The sequence below is a fragment of the Ovis aries genome, chromosome 1, assembly GCF_016772045.2.
Source record: "Ovis aries strain OAR_USU_Benz2616 breed Rambouillet chromosome 1, ARS-UI_Ramb_v3.0, whole genome shotgun sequence".
NCBI lineage: Eukaryota > Metazoa > Chordata > Mammalia > Artiodactyla > Bovidae > Ovis > Ovis aries.
In genome coordinates this window covers 228,102,411-228,127,697 of record NC_056054.1, presented here as the reverse complement: position 1 = coordinate 228,127,697, position 25,287 = coordinate 228,102,411, and the positions used below count along the sequence as shown (strand labels likewise).

The window sequence follows — 25,287 nt, the reverse complement described above, 5'->3', positions numbered from 1 at the left end:
ATGGAATTAAGTCCTCATATATATGTGAAAGTGTTAGTAGCTCAGTTGTGTCCAACTCCTTTCAACCCCATGGACTGTAACCCGCCAGGCTCCTCTGTCCATGGGATTCTCCAGGCAAAAATACTGGAATGGGTTGACATTTCCTTCTCCAATATGTGCAAATAGTGTATAGGATAAATTCTTGGACATAGAAATGCTGAGCAAAAGTACATGTGTATTTTTTTAATTTTAATAGCTATGGCCAACTAATGCTTCCAATAGATTGCACTAGATTACACTCCCACCAACATAATATGGCAACCAATTTCAACATACCCATAAATCATCAAACTTTTTAGTTCTGTGAAGTATAAGGCTAAAAACCATATCTAATCATTTTAATTTGCATTTATCTAATTTTAAGTGCAGCTATTTGTCATATGTTTCTAAGTAATTTATATTTTTCTTTCTTCAAAATGTCTATTCATATCCTTTGCCCATTTTTTTATTGGATTGTTGACTTTTTCCTTTTTAATATTCATACTCATATACTAAGGAGATGAGCCCTTGATCTGTCACATACTGTTGCAAATGTTTTTTTTCTAGGTTATCATTTGTCTTAAATGTTATCTATGGTATCCTTTTGTTGTAGAAATGTTTGTTCTTTATATAATCAAATTTATCATCTTTTTCTTTTTCATGTCTAAGCATCAGGTGATCTCATCAGGCATGAGGCTGCAATGGCCAGGAGCCGTATCATTTTTGCTTGTTTGTTTGTTAAACTATCTCAAGTTCCAGAAAAATTTGCAATAATATTCATAAAAACCTTTATTCTGGAGCATCAATGAGCAATAATAACATCTTTTCTGGAAATTTTTTCTTGAAGACCACTGTCAGTATTTTTGAGGTTATTTAAGACAGTATGGGAAATAGATGGGGAAATAGTGGAAACAGTGTCAGACTTTATTTTGGGGGCTCCAAAATCACTCCAGATGGTGATTGCAGCCATGAAATTAAAAGACGCTTACTCCTTGGAAGGAAAGTTATGACCAACCTAGATAGCACATTCAAAGGCAGAGACATTACTTTGCCAACAAAAGTCCATCTAGTCAAGGCTATGGTTTTTCCAGTGGTCATGTATGGATGTGAGAGTTGGACTGAGAAGAAAGCTGAGCACTGAAGAATTGATGCTTTTGAACTGTGGTGTTGGAGAAGACTCTTGAGAGTCCCTTGGACTGCAAGGAGATCCAACCAGTCCATTATGAAGGAGATCAGTCCTGGGTGTTCTTTGAAAGGAATGATGCTGAAACTGAAACTCCAGTACTTTGGCCACCTCATGTGAAGAGTTGACTCATTGGAAAAGACCCTGATGCTGGGAGGGATTGGGGGCAGGAGGAGAAGGGGACGACCAAGGATGAGATGGCTGGATGGCATCACCGACTCGATGGACATGAATCTGAGCGAACTCCGGGAGTTGGTGATGGACAGGGAGGCCTGGCGTGCTGCGATTCATGGGGTCGCAAAGAGTTGGACACGACTGAGCGACTAAACTGAACTGAAGACAGTATGATAACATATAAATGTTGCTTATAGAAACAATACTATGAACGGTTAGGACTCCCCTTTCCCCTCATTGGGAAGTTGCCACTTAACATTTAAGAGTGCCAAGAGGCAGCTATGGAAGAAACTAGTGACCCTGTGCCTTAATCCAAAAATCTTAACTACTCCTCTCACTGTGTAGTGGTATTTCATAGTGATGACTCTCTTCAACTTTACAAAATACTTACCTGGTGATTGATAGATATAATATGATCCACATGACTAAACTAGGCAACCAAGCATTACCATCTCCATTTTGCAGATATGAAAATTAGGAAAGGCAGTGGCCTGTCTTAGTTTATACAGCTACCAAGTAGCAGAAGGCAGCTAGAATTAAGGTCTTTTGATCGTAGATGCAAAGTCAGTCTTTCTGGCTCAGCTCACTACTTTTCTCCCTGCTGCTGAAACACTTCACTGCCAAAAAATAATTGCTCCATGGAACCAGCCTCATTAACATGTCATGCCTGAAGCTTGCCTATTCAGTTCAGTTCAGTTTAGTCGCTCAGTCATGTCAGACTCTTTGTGACCCCATGGACTGCCGAACACCAGGCTTCCCTGTCCATCACCAACTCCTGGAGGTTGCTCAAACTCACGTTCATCGAGTCGGTGATGCCAAACCATCTCATCCTCTGCCATCCCCCTTCTCCTCCTGCCCTCAATCTTTCCCAGCATCAGTATCTTTTCCAATGAGTCAGTTCTTCACATCAGGTGGCCAAAGTATTGGGGCTTCAGCATCAGCATCAGTCCCTCCAATGAATATTCAGGACTGATTTCCTCTAGGATGGACTGTTTGGATCTCCTTGTAGTCCAAGGGACTCTCAAGAGTCTTCTCCAACACCTCAGTTCAAAAGCATCAATCCTTCGGCACGTAACAGGAATATAAGGCTCTGCTTCTTACCCTGACAGGTCACCTTTCAGGAGCAGAGCTGTACTGGACCCCACTCTGTCAGGTGAGGCGTGAGAACACCACCTGATTTATGCTCAAACTCAATGATCTCTATAGAACAGAACTTCAGGAAAACTGACAGCAAATTCCTCACTATGTTATGAAGGACCCTGGTGTTTACAATACCTACTTACAGATTCACATTGACACACAGATCACAAACCTCTTTGGAACCTCACTTCTTCCAAGAATCGGCTGCCACTCTAAATCATGGCACCAAAGATACAGTGCTAAGTCTTCAGTTCAGAGCCTATGACTGTGAACTTGTCTCCCAAGGAGAATAACAACAAAGGCACGTAGTCTGAGCAACTACTGATTATTTGGTACAGCTGCAGGTATCCAGCACCACTGATAATTTGGACAGTGTAACTTATTTCAGTTTGGGGGTGGGAGAAGCCATCCTGTGTACTATAGGATCTTGAGTAGTACGTGGCATCATTTCTCCACCCACTAGATGCCAGTAGCAATCCCTGTCTCTATCATAACAACAAAAAATTTTCCAGACTTTGCCAAATGTCCTCTGGGGAACAAGACCACGTCCAGCTGAGAAACAGTGATACAAGACCTTAAAACATTCTGCCAAATATCTGAAAAGACCTCTGATTACCAGTGATGGATCTATTAGATGAGATCTCAGATTGGTCCACTGCTCAAACTCAGTGGGAAAAGAATGACTAATAGAAAAACTATCTGAATGTACCAAACTACAATTAAAGTTTGCAAACAACCCACTCCAGTATTCTTGCCTGGAAAATTCCATGGACAGAGAAGCCTGGCAGGCTACAATCTATGGGGTTGCAAAGGGTCAGACTGACTGAGAGACTAACACACACACATACTTATATTTATATATATTTTTTATCCCCATTCCTCATTCTCATCTCATCACTCCTCAGTGGGATCTATCCTAATATTTTTAACACATTTCATTTGTTTGCAAGTGTCCTTGTATAACATGTACCATTTTGAATATATTCTTCTCATTAAAGTAAACACAAGTCTGCCATTGCTTATCCACAACTCTGAAACCTCATAGCTCTGGACCCCAAAAGTTTTTCCTTAAACTCACTTAGCAAAATCTGATGCATGGGACATGAGGCTATTTGTAGCCTTTATCCACTTAATGTAACCCATTCCTACATTTTGCTGCAGAAATATTGTGTTTAATCATGAGATGCTGCCTTTTCTTTTTCTAAAATCCAATTTTTTTTTTTTTGTATTCCTAAACAAACCTGACTGCAAGAGGTTTAACTGTCTGTGTCTAGTATTATACACAGAACTTATTCTGGTTTTATCTTTATGTTTTTACCTAGTATTACGTTTTAAAGATATACTCATATTGATGTGTCCACTACTTCTAAATGTTGCAGAATACTCCAGGAAGCAGATCCCTCACGTTCTATCTATTCATTTCCCCACTGGTGGGCAGCTAGATGGTCTCCAACTCCCACCACTACAACCAATGACTTAACATGTATGAACATCTTCATACACGCCCTTTCATGGACCTTGGCATCTATATCTCTTTAGGATGTATACCCAAGCTAGAACACTGGATAATCAGGTATGCATATACTTAAGCCAACTGGAACCAGATGCCAAAACGCCCTCCAGTATAGCTGCATCAGCCTACTTGCATTATATAAAAGAACCTAGGATCCTACATTTTAACCAACACTTGTCAGTGTCCAATGTACTCATTTTTTTTTTTTTTGGTGGTCTAAAAGGTCAAAGTGATACATTATTCTTCTTTGCTGTTGTAGTTTTCAGATTATACTATATTTGAGCATCTCCTCAAGCTGGTTAGCCTTTGATGTTTCCTCTCTGTATATTGTTGCCTGTTCATAAGTTTTGCCCATTGTCATTGGGGTTTATTTTTCTTACTGACTTTTAGTCTTCTATACTTCTATACCGTCTATACTTTCCTGTTGGTTTTAGACACTGCACAATATTTTCTCCCAGTCTGTCAGCTATCTGTTAACTTTGTTCATAGTTAACAGGAAATCATACTACAGAAATTTTTAATTTTATGTAATCAAATCTATGAGTGTTTCACTTACGGCTTGGGGCTTTCGTGTTTTTAAGAGGCCATTCCCACTCTTGAATGATGAAGATAGTGTCCTACATTTTCTTCTACTATTGTAATACTTTTACTTTTCACATTTAGTCTTGAACCTACTTCTAAGTGGCTCCACTTGTGTGTGATAACATTTTCTACTAAACAATCCATGCTTCCCTGATTGATCTAAGTGCCATCATACCTTTATACTACATATACATACATATGAGTCTGTCTATAACTTTCTGTTTTGTTTGAAAGGTGCGTTTGACTATCCTATTGCCAAATGTTATTTTTATTACTATTGCTCTGAACTATATCTTTATATCTGGTAGGGCTATTTGCCTGTCTCTATTATTTCTTTACAGGTTTAACTTAGATATTCATGGGCTTTTATTCTTATATATTTTAGATTAGGCTTATTATTAAGTTCCTCAGAAAAGTTATTTGTAATTTGTATTGGGATTGCATTGAATATGTGAATTAACTAAAAGAGACTTGAGCTATTTGTATCTTAAGATCTTCCACCCAAGGTTATGCGTTTCCATTTAAATTAAATCACTCTATGTTCTTGACTGAATTTTCCCTAAAGATGATTTTATGCTTACATTAACTCGTGTAATAATCACAACCACCCTACAGTACCTTTATTATCATAATTTTTCAGATAAGGAAACTGAGCTCAGACAGATAGGTAATTTGCACAAGAACACACAGCAAGTAACTAACAGAACCTGGATTCAAACAGTCTAGAGTCCATGTACTGCTTCCCCATCAACAGGCAGTTACTTTATAGTTTGGCTGCTATTGTGAATGGTATCTTCTTTTTATTATTGTCTATTTATTATCTGGTACATTATTTTTATTATATTTTATAAAATGTTGTTACAGATGTAAAGAAATTTGGTTGATTTTTGAAAGTTAGTATTTGTATCCAATGAAGTTTATAGATAGAGTCTGTACAGATTAATTCTCTTATTAGTTTAGTATTTGATCTATTCTTTCTGTTGTTTTTTTATATATCAACTGTAAATAATGAGATTTTGTCTTTTACTTTCCAATTTTAAATCTCTCATTTCTTTTTCTTTCCTTATCTCATTGGCCAAGACTTCCAATATAGTGCTAGACACCATGTAATAGCGATCACGGGCAAAGAATGTCTCTTATAGAAAAGTAATGTTATCTCAGAAGAAAGCTGTCCTTTTATCTTGGCTACAGAATGTGCAGCACATCAGAGAACTGTTTCACTAAAGTACAGGTTAGAAACAATGTCTGGTGGCCAAGAATCTATTCTGAGCATAGGCCCTATGTTCATTTACGCTTCAGAAATTCTTTTTCATAGGAGACAGCCCTCCCAAAGGAGAAATGGCTCAGCTAAACTTGACTTCATTCTGACTTCAAGTATACATAACTCCATCCTAAATCCCTATGGCAACAGTACAGCTCAGCACCCCTTATTTGCTTCACACAACCTGCAGATGCAACTGTTTCTGACAATGCATTGCTCTCTAATTCTTAGACCACAGTGTTGGAAGGAGCCTTAGAGATCAACTGTTGGTCTCATTTTACACACATCTAAAAGTCCCTATGGTGGGTACCTCATAGCAGATGATCTGCTAAGGAGACTGATACCAATAAAGCAGAGAGCTGGAATCAGAGAAGAGGTTAACACAGCTTTCTCCTAATTGGTTTCATCACCACATCTTTAGTAAAGGTTGGCCCTGCCTTGCATTCACGGCAACATCTCAAGGCTTACTATGACCTCATCCATCCAGACTTCAACAGGGATTCAAAGGAAGCACCACTCTTCTCTCCTGTACTCCAAAAGGCTTATCCCTCTACAACATGAGTGCATCTGCCCAAAGGTGGATATTGGACACTGAAGTCCTGGGGCCATAGTGCAGTCAGATCCATTAGAGGCTCTGAGTGGATGATCAAACACACCCTTCCCTTTCATACATACCCAGGGTGACTAACGCTCATGGTAGAAATGAGTGAACTGAAAAGTCCCACAGGAACCTCAAACCCAACACATCCAAAATGGAACTTCTCAGTGTCTCCTCCAAACTCACTCCCCTCTTACAGTAACCCCTGTGCAGGAACCATAACCACCTCTCTTCAGCCATCCTTAGCACCTTCCTATCCTGCTCAGCTGAGGAGTTACCAAGTCTTGGTCCCTCCCCATCCTGAGGATTCCATTGCCCACCCTTGAGTCTCCAATCTGAATAGGGCTTGGTCATGCCCTCCACTCCTGACCCCTGCGACCCATCCCTCATGTGTATGTGTGTGTTAGTCACTCAGTTATGTCTGACTCTTTGTGACCCCATGGACTGTAGCCCACCAGGCTCCTCTGTCCATGGAATTCTGCAGGCAAGAATACTGAGTGGGTTGCCATGCCCTCCTCCTCCAGGGGATTGAACCCAGGTTTCCTCCACTGCAGGCATATTCTTTACCTTTGAGCCACCAGGGAAGCCCCCATCCTCCACACTACTGCTGATTTTCCCATCATGCAAATGCAACCGCATCTCCTGCCTAAAACCCTCTCAGCAGAAAGTACACTTCCCAGCAGGGACCCTACTGCCCTCAAGCACAGCACCCTCACCCTTCCCAGCCTCACACACTGTACAGGAGTGCTAGATCACCCCCTTCCTCTACCTTCCCCAACCGTGTGTCTGATCCCTGTTCCCTCGACCTAGAACTTGCATCCCATTTCACCCGCAGCGGTCTAACGTCTACTCACCTGTCAACAATCAGGCCGCAGCTCCCTCCTTCTGGGCACTTTTGCTGCCTCCTCAACTCCAATGCTCCTTGATGAAAGGACCTTTCTCTGACCTCTCCTCCCAGGACTCTGTACATCCATCCCACTAAACTCTAACGATTCTCTCCTGGACGCTGTAAGAAACCGGATTTTCTAAGAGTAGTTATTGCACAGCCAGTCTGGTTTCACCCCTTTTTGTATTTAAGATGGTACCCAAGAATAAAACACATTGAGTCAGATATGGTGTGGGAGTGAGCCGAAAGTGACCAGTTCACTGCTGGGTGCCCCTCAGTGTCGCCCTGGCACACCGTGGACTATATGAAAAAAATGAATGATGATTGAATGATTTGCCTACCCGCATCCAGAACTAGGCGAGAGGTCAGATCTCATCCTAAATTTGCATGGACAGGGGGTGGCCTTACTCGGTGTTCCGTCGGGAGGGGGCGCTGCGGGGCGACGGGGCCAGGGTTGGGTAGCTGGGGGCGGGGGGCGTCCGAGGAGGGTGAGGCAGGGGTCGGGCTTGCCCGGGGACCCCGCGCCGCGACGCTGAGCCGAATTTCACTTTCGTTTTGGGCCAGGCCGGAGGCGGCGGGGCCGTCCCGGAACGACTGCGGCCGGGCGCACGGGGAGTTAATCCGAAAGCGCTCCAGCCCCGCGGGCTAGACTCCACGTGTCATCGAGAAGCTGATGTAGAGAGAGACAGAGAGAGAAAGCAAGCAAGAGATCAGAGTCCCGGGAAAGTCCTGCCGCGCCTCGGGCAATTATAAAAATGTGACCCCTGGGTTGGCCTCCCAACCACCACCCTCACCTGCCGCGCGCACCCGTCTGCGTCCAGCTGCCGGCTCGGTTCCGCGTCCTCGCCGCTCCGCTCAGCATGTGCCCGCTTCGCAGTGAGTAACCAGCCTCGCGCTCGGGTTGGGGGACCGCGGCCGGGAGGCAGAAACTTGGGATGGGCTACGTGGAGACTGGAAGACCGCAATCTCGTGCAGAGGAGGAAGGACGCGGGGAGACACTGCGGGCTTATCCTGCGCCCAATAAGACATCCTCTTTTTTAACTGTGGTACAGCCCCAGGAGCTCATAAATTACAACCGCCCCACTTCAAGGATGAGAAACTGAGGCCCCGCAAGATAATTTCTTGCCCAGGCTCCCTTGGCGACACCATTAAGAGGAAAGACAGATCCTAGCTAGTCGGCTTCAAAGCAAGGCTGTCTCTAAACAGTGGGTGGCTTCCCCTCCTGGCCTCGCTTTCCCTCCTCCTGAAATGGAGACTTTTTCTGGGTGAACTCTGCCCTGCACCCTGGTCTGAACTCACAAGGCAATAGTGTCTGTGAGTTGGTTTCCAGCCCTAGAACAGAGCACTGCCCTTCAAGAGCTTAATTCGTCATCTCTTAGTTGCTGAAAGATCAGTGGGAGGTTGGTGCCCAGAAGGAGATGGGCGGAGATGTCCAGAAGAGATGGAAGGTGGAGGCCGGCCTGCTCATTCTTCCCCTGGATTCCCTTGCAGGCCTCCTCCTCATATCCACCCTGGTTCTCCTCCACCACCTGCCCCACCTCAGTTTGGGCAGGAGCCTGCCCACCACCACAGCAGGCCCAGGAACGAGTTGCCTTGACTACTCCCAAAACCTGCTGAGGGCCGTCAGCAACACGCTGCAGAAGGTGAGCTTTTCATTGTCCTTGTTCCCACTGCAGTCTGTCTAGTGAAGGGACATCTCTGAACCCCGGTCACCTGAAGGAACTGCAGGGAAATTGTGGAAGTTAATCAGGAGCTGTCAAGAGAGAAAGAGGGAACTTTACAAATGGCTCAACTATTAGCTAAAGAGTCTCAATGAAATTGTGTCTCCAGAGAAGGCAGGAGAGGTCATAAATTACAATGGCATTCGTTTTGGCTGTGCCTACACAGTGGAAAGTGGATATTTACAGTGTTCCCTGTAGCCTGCCAACAGAGATGGAATTGTGTCAGGCCCACACTTTTCCTCTGACAACTTATCAATCCAGGAAACTGTTATTAGGGGCAGCCTCTGTGCTCTGGGGGCTACCAAGATGAATCGGCCCTGCCCCACACAGTCCTCGCCAGCTTCCAGTCTGGTGGCTCTGTTTGTTGACAGTAACACATTTCTGGGGGCTTGTGACAGTGCATGTCCAGGCTTCCTTTTCTAGAGGGCGAGTTATCTAATTTTATTTAAAGCTTCAGTCATTTTTTTTTTTTAGCTTTCATATTTTAATGCAAAAAATTTCTTTTTCTTCTTCCTTTAAAAACTTTCCAACATCTATTTCTTTGGCTGCAACAGCCTAAACTGATATTTTAAAAGATGTCCTTTGACCTTCCTGCTCTCTAGTAAATCTTTCTTGAATATTTCTAGCTTGTTGCTTTATGAATATCTTAAAGTAAGCTCAGTGCCACAAGTTCTCCTTAAGGAACTCTCCCCACCTCCAACCTTTTATAATGGGCTGACCATTGTTCCTTACAGTTCAATCCATCTTAATTAAAAAGGCAGCTCACCAAGTGAAAACTGAAGAGATAAGTCCTTTGATTCCTAAAGAAAAGTATGATATGGGTAAAATTTAGGAGCTCTGATTTAAATAGATGCTTCATGTGAAAAATTTGACTCTCCTCCTCCCAGAGGCAGCACCAAAGGTCAGAAGATCAGAGAACTCAATTTGATTTTTTAATATGATTCCTGTGTCAAATTTGCCAGAACAAATCAGCTGGCTACTTGTAGAGAAAACAGAGGTAGCAAATGCATGTGATTCAGAGGCCGTATCCAGCCCACAGATCTGTAAAGTTTGGCCAGTGTCTTTTATATTTTATTTTAATTTTTGAGTTTGATGTCATTGAAAAAGTAGACCTGTCATATAAGAATCCAGATGTCTAGCTTCTCCTGAAAAGATTTGAAGAACTTTAGTAGTTGGACTCACATTGCCTTTTTGCTCTATTTATTCATTTTTTCATTTAAAAATTACTTATTGAGTGCCTACTGTATGCCAGGCACTATTTCATAGATTCATCTTTTTTAACAATGCCGTACTAATATAGACAGTCACTGTTTCATTTTGGAATAAAGGAAGGCAATTATCACAGAAATAAAAGTATTGTCTTATTTGGAGACTTTTTTCTTTTTCTTGTTGCAGTGTAGTTGCAAATCTAACTTTTTACAACCTGCTCAGGCCTCCAGGAGCATTTTCTATTGCCGCTGTAACAAATTACCACAAACTTAATGGCTTTAAACAACACAAACTTATTATCATACAGCCCTGGAGGTTAGACATCCACAATGGGTCTCACTGGTCTAAAATTAAGGTGTCAGCAGAGCTGTATCTCTTTCTGGAGACTCTAGAGAAGAATTCATTTTCTTGCCGTTTCCAGCATGTAGAAACAGTCCACATTCCTTGGTGGCCCCCTTCCATCCTCAAAGCCAACAAATGAGTCTTTCTCAGGCTTCATCTCTCTGACCTTGACTCTCCAGCCTCTCTCTTCCATTTACAAGGACCCAGAGATTACACTAGACCCACCCAGATACTCCAGGATAATCTATTTCAAAGTCAGCTGATTAGCGACCTTAATTTCATCTGCAACCTAATTCCCCTTTGCCACATAACGTGACATAGTCTCAGGTTCTAGGGATTGGGAGGTGAATATCTCTGGCGGAGGCATTTTTCTTCCTACCCCAGACAGGGTCGCAAGCTTTGCTACTTGTTGCCCACACGTGTCCTGTACTCTCAAGCTTTGATTCAAGGCCCATGCTGTTCCCTCTGCCTGACGATCCCCCTCCTCTGAGGATGTCCCATCTCTGGGAAACCTTTTCATCTCTTTCCACTCCCTTCTTAGAGCCCTCTGACCCTTCACTTCAGCCCTTCTCACCTGCCGGCGTGTCCCCTGGTCACTGGGGCACTGGCCTGTCTCCACAGCTGAACTGGGAATCCTGGTGGGAATAATGCAGTCCCCTTCTTTCTCACAGTCCTTAGTACCTAGCATAGCATATATCAGGCTTGTTGAATGGAAAAATGATCTCGATCTTCAATCAACAAATCATTGGCTTATTAAGCTAAATTTCATAAATGTGTTCAGCATGCTTGTAAGATGATGTGTGTGTGTGTGTATACCACACATGAAATCTCCACTTGTTTTCACGGTTGCATGCTTGTTATATCCATCAAGTGGTGACCTTAACAATCCCCCTCTAGAAGCTATATTTGAAAAAGATATTCATAAAACACAGATGCTTTGGCAAAAGGAAAATAAACTGTTTTCACCAGAAGCAAGTGTCCCAGCATGGTGTAGAGGCTGATTAGCACAGCCTGTTGAAATGATTTATAGTATTTACATAACGGAAAAACATATCATCCGGAGAAACATGTTGTAAGCAAAAGGAGAGGAGGGAGAGGGAGAGAGTGTCAATGACCAGTTTCTTTGGTCTTATGAAGACTTTGAATTTTCTACAGGTCAGAGATGGCAGTCAAAGGCAGCCAACTCTTGCTTTGGTGCCAGTGTTATGGGGAGCCTGGTGCCTTATTAATATCATAAGCTGAGTTTTTTTTTTTTTATATTTCACAGGCCAGACAAACCCTAGAATTTTACTCCTGCACTTCTGAGGAGATTGATCATGAAGATATCACCAAAGATAAAACCAGCACAGTGGAGGCCTGTTTACCACTGGAATTAGCCACGGTATAGAGGATTTTCCTCCCAAAGCTTATAACATGGTTAAGGGCTGTACATCAGACCTCATCTTCTTCCAAAAATGTGCATGCTTCTGGGCTCTGTCCTCATGGGATGGCAACAGGCGCCACTGTAGAAGTTCAACTTGAAACAAAATGTGTAAAAATATGTGGTTTTTTACAACAGTGTGAAATATACATAACACTACTGAACTATACACTTTAAAATAGTTAAGATGATAAATAGTTATGTGAGTTTTTTACCACAGTGAAAAAATTTGATATATTTGAGAAGTCAAAAAAATTTATATTAAAAATTAGTATCTTTTTGATGTGTGATTTTTTTTTTTTTTTTTTTGCTCTAGAATGAGAGTTGCCTGGCTTCCAGAGAGACCTCTTTAATAACTGTAAGTCAGAAAATTGAAAGTTTCAGCTCATATTATGAATTCATATCATTGATATCTCATTATTTTTTTCTTCTAGAATGGGCATTGTCTGTCTTCTGGAAAGACCTCTTTTATGACAGTAAGACACAAGATTCTTTCTTCAAATGCAACGTTGGGGTAGGTGGGGATGTTTTTAGCCCATCTCAATGGTTCCTTCCCCACTTCATTGTATCACCCAGACCCTGTGCCTTAGAAGTATCTACAAGGACTTGAAGATGTATCACATGGAGTTCCAGGCCATGAATGCAAAGCTTCTGATGGATCCTAAGAGGCAAGTCTTTCTAGACCAGAACATGCTGGCAGCTATTGCTGAGCTAATGCAGGTAAGACCTCCCGTCCTTCATGCTAAGACAGCCAGCCAGGGTCCCTGATGAAAGGCTCCACTGTCAGCCCTTCCTGGATTGAGGGAGGCCTGAAATGCCCCCTTCAAAGCCAGTTACATAGTAGGGGAGACAGTCTTGAGGGCGCCCTCTAGTGAGAGGGCAACATGAGCCGATCACATGAAGGAAAGCAGCCTCCTGCTTGTTGATCATGCGATGTGCCCCAGGCTCTGGGCAAAGATGTTCATATGTGTGCTGTCCCCACGGCAACCACATGGGGTCTGTGGAAAGGAAGAATCCCATGCTTAGAGGGTTATTCGCTTGTCCGAGGTCACACGGCTTGGAAATGGCAGAGGTAGTATTTAAACCTCCAAAAAAGGATTCCACTCCACTCATCTTCTCACACATCTCTAAAACCTCTGCGATGTACCTGACAGGGGCCAGCATGCACATCTGCAAATACTGTTAGTAAAGACATACTAGTCTAGTGCCTGGATAGGACCCATCCGGAACCAAAATGTGGATGAAAGAAAGAAATGCCCTGGGGACGTCCACAGTGTTACTCAGAGACAAGAACTTGCTTTGTAATTTCCTGAATAACCAGAACACATGATGCTAATATGAAACATAGAAATAACCACTTAAGAAAGAGCAGGGTGCTGCTGTGGTGACCAGAGCATGGGATAAATACAGCGTCAAGAATGATTATCTGAAAAGAAATTTATTTTTATGTCATTCATTCTTTTTTCTTTTTTTTTTTTTTTTTGGTGCCAAATTACTTGTTTGAAAAGCAGTGAACATCATGCAAGTATCAAAGAATGTTACCATCTAGACAGCTGTAGACGACATTTTATTTTCAGGGACCAAGAATGGAGTCAGTTCCACCAGTAATCAGACAACTATGCCCAGACATTCTGCACCTCTGTGCCTCAGTTTCTTCCTCTGTGAAATGGGGTGATGACCCACTCTACATTTCTTTTAGACTTTTTGTGAGGAAGTACAAGCAAAAGTGCTGAACGTTGTGCAAATATATGGGCTTCCCAAGTGGCTCAGCAGTAAGAACCTGACTGCCAATGCAGGAGACCCAAGATCTATCCCTGAGTCAGGAAGATCCCCTGGCAGAGGAAATAGCTACCCACTCCAGTATTCTTGCCTGGATAGTCCCATGGACAGAGGCGCCTGATGGGCTAGAGTCCATGGGGTCACAAAGAGTCGGACACAACTGAGCAACTGCGCACACATGGTCTTGCATTGTGTTATCAAATTAAAGGGCTCAAACTGGGAGACCCAGTGCCAGATTTATTTATTTCAGACGACTGAGTATCTGTAGTCAGCAGGTCTGATACTGACAGACAGTTTCTGATCAGTAGCAATCCATCACCTCCCTGTTCTGAAAAGGACATAGCTTCTTAATGTAACGTACAAAAATTAATTGGATATCACAGCAGATGTCTCTTAACAGAATTGTTCCTTTCTAAAATGCAACTCCCACTGATGATTTTCTAAATAGCTTTCAGGGTCTTTTCAGAGCTCACTGAAGATCCATGTGCTTGGATAATGAGCACTTCTTCTCTCAGGTTCTGCCTGCCCATCTGGCTGGGAGTGGATTCGCATTGGGTTTAGGAGAAGGGATGAGGGAGTGGGTTGCAGGCTCTGAGACGTGTATTGGCTTCACCCGTTTTTACAGATGAACGTTTTAATTTTGGAATACCGTCTATGACATGCTCAATATTTATTCTCCTAGGCCCTGAATTTCGACAGTGAGACTGTGCCACAGAAACCCTCCCTGGAAGAACTGGATTTTTATAAGACAAAAGTCAAGCTCTGCATCCTTCTTCACGCCTTCAGAATTCGTGCGGTGACCATCGACAGAATGATGAGCTATCTGAGTTCTTCCTAGAATGCTGAGGTCTCTCCTAACCTTCAAATCATTTTTTAGAAAAATTGGAACCAAAGAGATTGTAATAGGGCATGGGTTAAGAACTGGGGAGGGGGTGGCTAGACCTGTCCCTACTGAAGCTGGACAGAATTCTCATGCTTGTTTCCATGAGTCATCTCTCCAGACTTGCAGAATGTGACTGTTCTATCCACATGATTCTTTTGATCAAGTCTATTTCGTATTTACTAGGCATAAGTTATTTTCATAAGTTTTCATGAGCAAATTGATGAGGGAAAATGTCCTCACAGAACGTGTTTCCTTTTTTCTCCCTTTAAAAGAGAAGGAATTATAAGCTATTTTAGTACCAAAGTGTTTGTAGAAACAAACACTCAAACATAATTTATTTTAAAGTATTTATTTATATAATTTTATGTTCATGAAAGCATGTGAACTAATTTATATTTATTTATGTTATATTTATTAAGATATTTATTGCCAAGTGGATTTGAGATATATCTTATGTTGTTCTAAAAATAAAATGAATGAATTAAAAGAAAAAGTAATTCTGTTTTTCTAATGTGATTGGAATGCTTTGAATGCTAAAATACACATTGTGGGAAAACTGAAAACTGGTGAAATTTGAAAACAATCACCTTAGAAAGAATGCCACGATATCCTTGCCCACTTACTAGTTCCTTTAATCCCATATTTTATTTTTGTAACATCTCTAAGAATTTTATTATTTATTTATTGGCTCTGCTGGGTCTTGGTTTCTGCGTGTGAGTTTTCTCTAGTTGCAGCAAGTGGCCAGGGGCTACCCTCTAGCTGCGGTACACAGGCTTCTCCTTGCCGTGGCTTCTCCTGTTGTGGATCACAGGCTCTAGAGCACGGGCTCAGTAGTTGGGGAGAGTGGGTTTAGTTCCTGTGTGGCGTGTAATCTGAATTTTTCCAGACCCAGGGATCGAACCCATGTCCCATGCATTGGCAGGCAGATTCTTAACCACTGGACCACTAGGGAAGTCCTTTAACCTCATATTTTAAAGGAAGCCTCGTAAGCCTGATAGACTTTAATTCTGAGGCCGTTTGAGTGAAGTTACAGCCTGTGAGTATATACTTTATTATTTTTGTGCAACATCTGACTCTAAAACACATAAAAATGTTTTTCCCTATTAACCACAGCTCAGTAACACACTGTGCATTAGCCAAATACATAATAGCATCCTCCAACTGGGAAAAGCATCATTGAGAGGCTTTCTAGTTACATTATTCTAATTTTTGTGACCCCTTGGTCTCTCAGGGGAGAACTGTTTCTAAATTACAATAAGAAAATTCTCCCTTTGCTTTGAATGATATAGAACTCCTGCCCAGACCACATGGGTAATAGCCTTGCTCCACGTGGCACATGGGTAATAGCCTTGCTCTGGCTTGAGAGATGTGCTTTTTAATTCTTTAAACAATGAGAATTTTTAAAGATTTACCTGATGGAATACCATGTAATTTTCGAACTCTGTTAATCGCATTCTTCCTTAATATGAAAAGGCCATAAAGAATGGAATATTCAGAGTCCATCCCTGTCCCCCCTGTCTTTTCTCAGGTGAATCCTTCCCTCAGAACTCAATTCGTATTCCAGTGAACAGGGAGGGGAGTGTATATGGCCACCACAGGTCCTCACCTGTGGAGAGACGTACTTGTTTTTCAGAGTCTCCCCCCACCAAATTGATGTACAATCAGATAGAAATCATCAAGCTAAGATCCCATCACATGCCTCCTGTTCTTTAGGGACTCCTCCTCAAGCTTGGACGGCCAGCAGGTGATTCACAGATAGGAGTTTCCTGCCTCTGAGTACTAGGTTTGGGGCGGCCGGCTTTGATCATGGCAAGAACTCAGTGGCTTTGATGGACCGGTGCCGTTGAGTTGCTGGCATCCCAGCCCAGCCCAGCCCATTCCAGTCCTTGGAATGGCAAGGTTGTCTGGCCGGTTGTCTGTGCCTGGAGACGAGGACAGACAAGACTGTCAACTTGTTATAGACTGGCTTTATACACAGGATCACAGGTGTCTCCTTGGTTCCAGAAATTACCATGGGCTTCCCTGGTGGCTCAGAGGTTAAAGCGTCTGCCTGGAATGCGGGAGACCTGGGTTCGATCCCGGGGTCGGGAAGATCCCCTGGAGAAGGAAATGGCAACCTACTCCAGTACTCTTGCCTGGAGAATCCCATGGACGGAGGAGCCTGATAGGCTACAGCCCATGGGGTTGCAAAGAGTTGGACACGACTGAGCAACTTCAATTCAATTCAATTCATCCTTCAAAAACATCACTAGCCCAAGAAATATCTTCACAACAAAGTCCATTCTTCACTACTTGACCAGTTTTCTGGTTTTTCTTATTTAAGCCTAGTCTGCCATTTACAACTTGTATGACGTGACCATGCTGGTCTGACCTCTCCCTACCCATTTTCTCTTCTAAAAAGTGAAGATAGGGACTTCTCTGGTAGTCCAATTGTTAGGGCTGTGTGCTTCCATTGCCGGGGCTACCAGATCAGTCCCTGGTCAGGGAACTAAGATCCTGTAAGCTGTGTGGCACATGACCCCTAAAAAGTGAAGATAATACTAGAACCTACCTCAAAGGATCAGATCAAGGGTTACATGCAGCAACTCCTACAAAGCATTACCAGTGCACCTGGCATGTAATATGTACACAATAAATGGAAGCAATTTTTGATCATGATTATTAGCCCTTAGGTTTGGTGATGGGCCAAATGGGTTTGCTCTTTGCTATTTTCATCTGTGAAATTCAGAAAACTGTAGCCCTATTTCACAGCGCTATTGTGAAGACTGAATGACTCAGTACAGTGCTGGCCTCTAGTTTGCACTCAACACCAAGGTTTTAAAATTGTTAGATCATTTGCTTGAAGACCTCAGTGAGGCCTTGTCCTGCCAGGTTTGCCTACTAGGGGAGTTCAGCAGAGGAGACGGTCTGGCACAAGACACGATGGCAAACAAGCAGGCTTCTACCTTCCCAGAGCAGAGGGTGGGGAGCAAGTAACTTAGGAAGCCTGAGGCCCCTCCTAAAATTAGGCATCAGATTTAGCTCATTAGAGAAATTTGGTAACAGATCACTTTTTAAAAATGAAATAAGAATGACTGAATCTGAGAATTAACATAAAAAAACAGCTGACAGAGGCCCACTGAAGGCCCAGAGCTTTGGGGAAAGGGGGTCAGTTCTGCAGAGTGATCTGGCCAGATAGCCACAGGTGGGTATGTTACAATTCAAGAGATGCACAAGGGCCTTAGACACCCTAATGAGGAAAGAAAGCCTGGGAGTCAAAAGAGGAGAACACCGGCTTTGTCTAAAGCCAGAAGGGACAGAGGCCAGAAGTCCCTGTGGCTGTGTCAGCTGGGCCACGCAGTTGTCCCTGGTTGAGGACTAAATGTTGGTTCTGGCTAGCATAACTGTGGCTTCCTGTTTTAAGGCAAAGTGCACCTACAATACTGCTGTGGACTGAACGTCTGCGTTCCTTCAAAAGTCATATATGGAATCCCTGATCCCCAGTGTGATGGTATTAGGCCTTTAGGAGGTTAGGTCATAGTGGGATTAGGGCCCTTGTAAGAAGAGACTCGGAGGGGACTTCCCTAGCGGTCCAGCGGTTAAGACTCTGTCTTCCAATGCAGAAGGCACAGGTTGGATCCCTAGTCAGGGAATTAAGATCCCATGTGACTTGCAGTGTGGCAAAAGAAAAAAAAAAAAAAAAAAGGCTTGTGTTAATAAAGTTAAAAAAAAAAAATAGAGACTTGGAGAGGTCTCCCCCAACCCCAGTGTGAGGACACAGTAATAAATTGACCTGCTGCAAACCTGGGAAAGTTTTCACCAGACACCAAATCCACCAGCACCCTGACCTCGGACTTCCCGACTTCCAGAACTTTGAGGAACATACTTCTGTTGTTTAAGCCATTCAGTCTGTGGTATTTTGTTGTAGCATTCTGAGCTGACTGAGAAAACTTTTAAATAAGGAAGAAAGTCCAACCATATTTTTCAAAAATTGAATTGTATCAACTTTTCAGTTGGCATGTATTAGGTCAGAACAACTCAAAACTTTTAGTTATTTGTATGTATCTTTTAGTATGATATTTAAATTATGAGTATAAATTATGACATCAATGTAACATCAGAGACAATACACTTAAGTAACCTTTTTCTAGAAGCAACAGGAACTAATGCTTACTCCGTGCTTACTAAGTACCAAGCGTGTTTCTACAAGTGTTTATACCACAAATGCACAGAATCCTCTCAAAAACCCTGTGAGGAGGCACCATTGCCTTCCTCTTTTTATGGATGAGGAAATAAAGCAAGAGACCATAGAGGCTTACTCAGTAATAGACGCTGGGATCTGAGCCCAGGCAGCCTGGTTCTGGCCTGTGCTTGCAACCCGTATCCTTTGCTTCTCATAATCAGGTCACTGGTTTCCCTGGTGGCTAAGTGGTAAAGAATCTGTCTGCAATGCAGAAGCCACAGGAGACTTCTGGGTTCGATCCCTGGGTCAATCCCCTGGAGAAGGAAATGGCAACCCACTCCAGTATTCTTGCCTGGGAAATCCCATGGACAGAGGAATCTGGTGGGCTACAGTCCATAGGGCCGCAAAAGAGCTGGACACGACTTAGCAACTAAACAATAATTCGGGTCACAGTAAGTCATCATAACCATGCAAACAGCATTAAAGTTACTTATGCTTCTCTCTCCCTCACTACACTGTGAGAGACACAAGTACAGGAAAGGTCATGTCACTCATGTATTTGTGTACTTAGGCCCTGGCACTTAAAAATGGTAGAAAAAGGCAAATTTTCATGAGTTCCCACATTTCTCATTTTTAACCTATGAATAAATAAGAAAGTCTTTTAAAAATCACATGAAAAAATTTTTAAATGCATATGTTCTCTTGGCTCAAAACAATTATACCTGCTCAGAATGGGAGAACACTGGTAAAAGTCACCAAGGCTCTTCCTAGTTTTGGCTTCCTGGCTTAAAACAAAGGTCTATTTCTTGCTTGAGGAACAGGCTCACTGTGGATCGGCTGGGGGCTCTGCTCTGCTGTTCTCTTCTGGAACCCAGGCTGATGGAGCATCAGCTGTCACATGCTCTGGGTGGATGATTTAAGTAATTGACATATCTATGGTCTGGGACTCTGCGGCCCATCAGGAACAATGTGCCACGGAAGTATTACCAGTGAACTGGAAATGGGGTTACTTCCCACTGCAGATGTCATAGATACAAGCTACGAGAGACCCAGCCATCTCAACAGCAGTCATCTCAATGGCTGGTTCGTTCACACACTACTCAACAGGAGCCAGTCAGGGGTCCAGCAGGGCGCCTCAACAACCCCGCATCAGCCCTCAGTAACCCCCCGAACCAGAGCAGCGCCACTTCTGAATGTTTCACCAATGTAGCTTCCAGGTGAGACTTCCTTTCACAAAACGGTCCTCCAGCTAAAGAAAACATGGAACTCATCCAAGCCCCTCCCTCCAGTTTTTATGTCACAAACCATCTTTAAGATTTCCCAATTTGCTTGAAAACAAAACACTGCTATAAATGCACAGATAAGACCCCCTTCTAAAAATGAAGCTCATGCCAAAGGTTAAAGCGCACAGCAAGAATGGACTTCTGCAGAATAAAGACGGCAGCCTAACTCCAAGGCTGCTTAACTAGGAATTTACAACATGACTGGAGTAGATTGGATCTGAGTCCTCTGGAGGCTCCAGGCTGGAGGTCTCAGTTAAAAAAGGCAGGAAGAACTTCAGAACTCTGCACTCAGAATTCTACCCCAGGGCCTCTGTTGAGTAGCAGCAGCCACAGAACCATTATCAGAAACCCTCAAACCCTGGTGTGTAGGCTGGAAGAGAGGCACTCCCAGCAGTTGGGATCGCCACCTTCAGCAAGCAGCAGGCTGCTTCACCCTGAGGACTTCCAGCAATGGCAACAGGCTGGACCGACTGCTGAAAACAACCATCCTCATGAGAACACACTTCAATTCAGCAAAGACGGTGTCCTCTTTAGAAAATGGAGGGAAAACACTTCTACTTGACAAAGCAGGGGAGAAAGCCTGTCCCCTAAAGCCGCCCCCCAAAATAACAAAACATGTCCCAATGTGCAGGAAAACCCTGTTAACAGAGACACACAGGTAAGGAGCTCATTATGAATACACCTGGTTTTAAATAAAAAATACCCTCCTATGCACAGGTGGGAGAACACTCATTCCTGGAGTCATTCCTGGAGGGAGAAAGGTTAGGGGATGTGGGGGTGCTCCTGAATCTGTGAAAACTCCTGGGTTAGTTGCCCCTGCTTTACCCTCACTCAACTTTACTCCAAGAACTGGGTCTGGGAGCAAAACCACCTAATGCCCAAACAGCCCAGATAATAACAATCAAGTGAGATGATGCTTTAAAAAGTAATCTGTAAGTAAATAATAACACAAAGAAGACACAGTAATCTGTAAGTAAATAATAACACAAAGAAGACACAGTAATCTGTAAGTAAATAATAACACAAAGAAGACACATTTGCACTGTACAAATGCAGATTTATTGTTCTTCCCTTTATCCACAGTAGGAAAAAGGCTGGAAATTGTTAGGAAACCAGCTTATATACAAAGCACCTCTGAAATTATGATTTTCTTTGGAAAACAACTTACAAAAAATAATAAACACTTTAAAAAGTCAAGACCTTTAAGTATTTTACACTTCTGAATGTTAAAACTCCATGTGTTTCCTGAAATACACAACAATTAAAAAAAAAAAACTCATAAAGTGACACTGATTTGAATTCCACTGGATCCCTGATCATTAATATCAATACGTTCTTCCCTATAAAATGAATTTGTTCTTCACAGGCAAAGCATTAAAGTATGTTTCTCTGATTAATTCATTAAGATTGAATTTACTCTTCAGCTACTGTCTACAGGAGACTAATGGTAATTTATAGTTTCTTCAAATAAGTTAACAAAACATATCCAAAATGTTAATCACCACACGCATGATTCTGGGAGAGCGACAATATCTATACACATTAAAAAACAAAGATTTCACCCAGTAACAAGAGCCAATATGGCCCATGATTCCCTGGGGCAAGTCCTCTTCGAGAAGAGATGACAATGTTCCTTGGTCCTGACTAAGGCTATTTCTAAGTGGCATTCCCGCACTGCCACCCCCACAACTCTCCCAGAAGTAAACAATCCAGGGTCAAGGTCAAGAAATGCAGTGTTTGGTGATTTCAGAAGGTTGATGAAATCTTCAGGGACTCTGACGATGGCCCCAGGTGAACTTCCCCAGTGAGATGAGGCCACCACCTGTGAGTGTTTGCACCAACATGGATGGGGAGAGGATTATAATCCTTTCTAATGACCCTAGGGCCAGGTAACATGATTGATTTAATGGTTTAACAGACCACCAGCCAGACTGGTTAGTAATAAGACATGGAAATCACACCTCACATAAAAAGACATACTGGACCCCGCAGCACGTGCGTATCTGACTGTGTAGGAGCTGAAAGAATAGGAACCTCTCTTCCTCATTAGTGACACGAGAAAAAAAAAGCTAAGTGAAATCGGTGCAATTTAAGTACTCCACCACCTAATTGCTAAAAAAAAAAATGTTCCAAACGCTTGATATGAATTTCATAGTTCACAGACTCCAGTAGGAAAATTACCACATTTCTCGCCTGACTGCTGAGTCATGTTAGGCACCCTTTATAAGTGTATGTGTTTGGGTGGGGAAGCCGGGTGGGATGGTGAGAGTGGGAGGTACCAAAAAAAAATTCTTGATATTATAGAGGTTTTTTTTTCTCCTCCTCAAGGTTTCCAAATATTTCACATTCCCTTTGCCCCTGAATAATGTGAGCTGCAAGTGGTCTTCCACAGGCTGTGTAGCTCTAGGTCCCGAAGTCTGTGCCTTATTACCACGGAGACAGTCTTTAAAGGCAGAAGTTCCTGAGGCTTCCTTTTCCAGCTCATCTTTCAAACCTCAGGTTTCCTGTAAGAAGCCTAACAAGGGAGAGAAACAAATTCAGGGATTCATTGTTGTGGGGAAAGAGCACATGCGTTTAAAGAAAGTCACTTGTCCGTTTCAAAAAGGAACTGCTGGAGTGGCTGGGTTTTCCTGAGATGAAGATAAACCAGTCCAATTTTTTAAGGCTGCAGTTATAAGACACTAAAATGCCCTGATAAAGACACAAAAGTCAGTCAATCACCCAGATATTTTGACTACAGGTAGGCAGAAAACACTGGAAAATTTCTGGCTTTTTGTTCATTTGTAACTTACTGAAGATTTTTCTCCTATTCAATGACAAGTTGGACTAATAAGCTTTTATGATCCATTTCACTGCCAAAAAATGTCACAAATCCTTATTCAGCTTTATGTGGCGGCAAGTCAAGCGTCTAGCAAAGTGAAGAGCAGATAAAAACAAAACGACAAATAACCACCCATTCTACAGGATCTGTGAGACGTCAGATTTCCAAGCCTTCCTTTGATGGAAGAGGCTATGATTGTTTCCTTCTCACAGCAGAGGCCAGTACAGCAACAGGCAGAAATGCCTATATGCAAATAAGGAGATTTCCACATGTGGGCCTCGGTGATTTACATAATTTCAACATATTCAAGAAAAAGAAATTTGATATTGAAACTGGCTATTCTATTGCCTTGCAGCTCTTGCATCCGAACTGGTGGGGGCGTTCAGAAAGTTCGCCCTCCACACCTGACATCATCCTGAGTGGTCACCCCAGACTTTAACTTTTCATATAAGCTTTTGGGGTGGCTGACACACTTTTACATTCTTTAAGGAACAAAAAGTCCGAATAGAATGCCAAATGTAAACCTCTCTCTGACTTGCTTCTGAGAAGTAACACAGCATTTGTTAATCATGGTAACAGTACATATTAATAAAAATCCAAGCTGTGAATTGGTTTGACCTTGGGTCTAACAATATGCTAAGTCAAGCCACAAAAAAAAAAAAAGAAGTGCTTCAAAACAAAGGAAGGAACCCTGTGGTTTTCTGGACTGAGACCAGAAACAACTCGCTTTAGCTCTCTGTTCCCATCTTTGCTGCTGGAGGCTCACTAGTGCCACCAAGTGGAGCACTGCATCAACACCACAGAAAGTCTGGAAGGCTCAAGGCTTCCAGTTAGGTCTCCCGTTAAGGACATTATCAATGGACATGAGTTTGAGCAGACTCCAGGAGACAGTGAAAGGCAGGGAAGCCTGGCATGCAGTCGCTCATGGGGTCTGCAAGAGTCGGACATGACTGAGCAGCTGAACAACAACAAAGGACATTATCTACTCTTGCCTGAGTCTCACTGCCTGAACCTAGAGCTTTTACATGCATTATCTCTTTTCATTCTCACAAGAGACCTAGGATATTGGAAGTTTCGCATCCATTTGACAGATGAGAATATAGAGGCTTTAGGTAAGGAATTTGCTTAGTCATAGATATACTGCACAACACAGGGAATATAGCCAATATTTTAGAACTGTAAATAGAATATAACCTATAAAAACTGTGAAACACTACTTTGTACACCTGTACCTTACTGTGTATCATGTATACGTCAATTAAAAAGAAAAACAAATCTGCTTGGTCACAAACCTAGCCATCACTTGAGATGGTATTCAAATGCTTCTTCTGATGCCACACGTGAATCACCTTTACTTAGACTGTGACCCACGTGCTTACTGTGGAGCATTTACACAATCTTCTGAACCTGAGCTTAGAGGTGACTAACACATTCTAGAGTATAAATTTGCTATTTGCAAAGACACAGCTTGACCCCCAGTAAATGACTCAGATATTCTGCTTACCTCTCAGCACATCTTGGACTTCAACTGAATCAACATTTTTTAAGCAGTTACATAAATTCTGAGCTGTGGCATTATTCTGCTCCTTTTCTTGCCACTTCTTCAGCATCTTAAACTTACTGATCGTAACATTGTCTTCCTTCTCCCGGATCGCATCGATTTCGCTAATATTCAGCTTCAGGTTGGCAATGGCAATCTTTAACCACTCCTTCCCCAGCTTCTCAGCAAGGTTAAACAACTGAGTGTCTGTTAACAGGGCTTTAGTCTTCACCCCATCTAAAAGCACATGAAGAATTCAGTAGTTCCTCTCAACACTTCATTTATAGTCATCGACTATGAAAACGTATTCTCTTTATATAAAAAAGGATACCATGATTTGAAACTTCAACTGCTTTTAAAATAAATTTAAGTGCCAAAAAAATCCCTGCTTTCCAAACTATTAGAAGAAAAGGGAATGATTACACATAAGGTTGAACTGGGGTATAACGCTCACAAGGATAGTTCAGTGATTCAGGGAATGAAATTGTTTTACAAAGCTGCACAAATTAGGCTGGAGGAGAAAAAAAAAATCAGGCATCAAAAATAATTTATGTGGCTCAAAAAGAAAAACATACATTTCTCCTTGCCCATCTCTGCATCTTCACATACAAAGTGCTACCTTTAGTGGTCACTAAAGAGGGCAGCAAGAGATATGAACTGCAGTCTCCATTCTGCCATCTCCTGGCATTAGGGGGAAGAGCATAATCCACAGAAAAGTCAGGGCACAGTGTCTGTAATATCAGTATCTGTTGTTCACTAAGAAACCGTGTCA

The 25,287-nt window shown here is 42.6% G+C and overlaps 2 protein-coding genes and 1 long non-coding RNA gene across 5 annotated transcripts in view; 1 reads left to right on the top strand and 2 right to left on the bottom strand.

Moving 5' to 3' along the window:
• Positions 1 to 8,278, bottom strand: part of LOC132658485 (uncharacterized) — a 28,562-nt gene extending 20,284 nt beyond the window's left edge. Inside the window, exons 1-2 of one of the 2 annotated variants that reach the window (XR_009598175.1) lie at positions 8,163 to 8,278; positions 7,324 to 8,025 (exon numbers count right to left, since the gene is read on the bottom strand). This is a non-coding gene — a long non-coding RNA (uncharacterized LOC132658485). Of the gene's footprint in view, positions 1 to 7,323; positions 8,026 to 8,149 lie in introns of both variants that reach the window. The other variant, XR_009598174.1, reaches the window with a different exon arrangement.
• Positions 7,902 to 15,225, top strand: IL12A (interleukin 12A). Of its 2 annotated transcripts, NM_001009736.1 has the most exons (7): positions 8,216 to 8,231; positions 8,847 to 8,998; positions 11,895 to 12,008; positions 12,364 to 12,405; positions 12,482 to 12,523; positions 12,624 to 12,767; positions 14,509 to 14,664. In NM_001009736.1, exons 1-7 carry the CDS (start codon positions 8,216 to 8,218, stop codon positions 14,662 to 14,664), a joined length of 666 nt encoding a protein of 221 aa, NP_001009736.1. The 2 variants fall into 2 exon arrangements, with proteins under 2 accessions (XP_012001722.2, NP_001009736.1); XM_012146332.5 differs by having other exon boundaries at positions 7,902 to 8,998; positions 14,509 to 15,225.
• A 5,965-nt stretch (positions 15,226 to 21,190) lies between these two features.
• LOC105611838 (uncharacterized) overlaps positions 21,191 to 25,287 on the bottom strand; it is a 44,500-nt gene continuing 40,403 nt past the window's right edge. Inside the window, exons 17-18 of the mRNA XM_027963882.1 lie at positions 24,480 to 24,752; positions 21,191 to 22,669 (exon numbers count right to left, since the gene is read on the bottom strand). Of these exons, the coding sequence (XP_027819683.1) occupies positions 22,650 to 22,669; positions 24,480 to 24,752 (293 nt within the window). The 3' untranslated portion in view covers positions 21,191 to 22,649. The remainder of the gene's footprint in view (positions 22,670 to 24,479; positions 24,753 to 25,287) is intronic.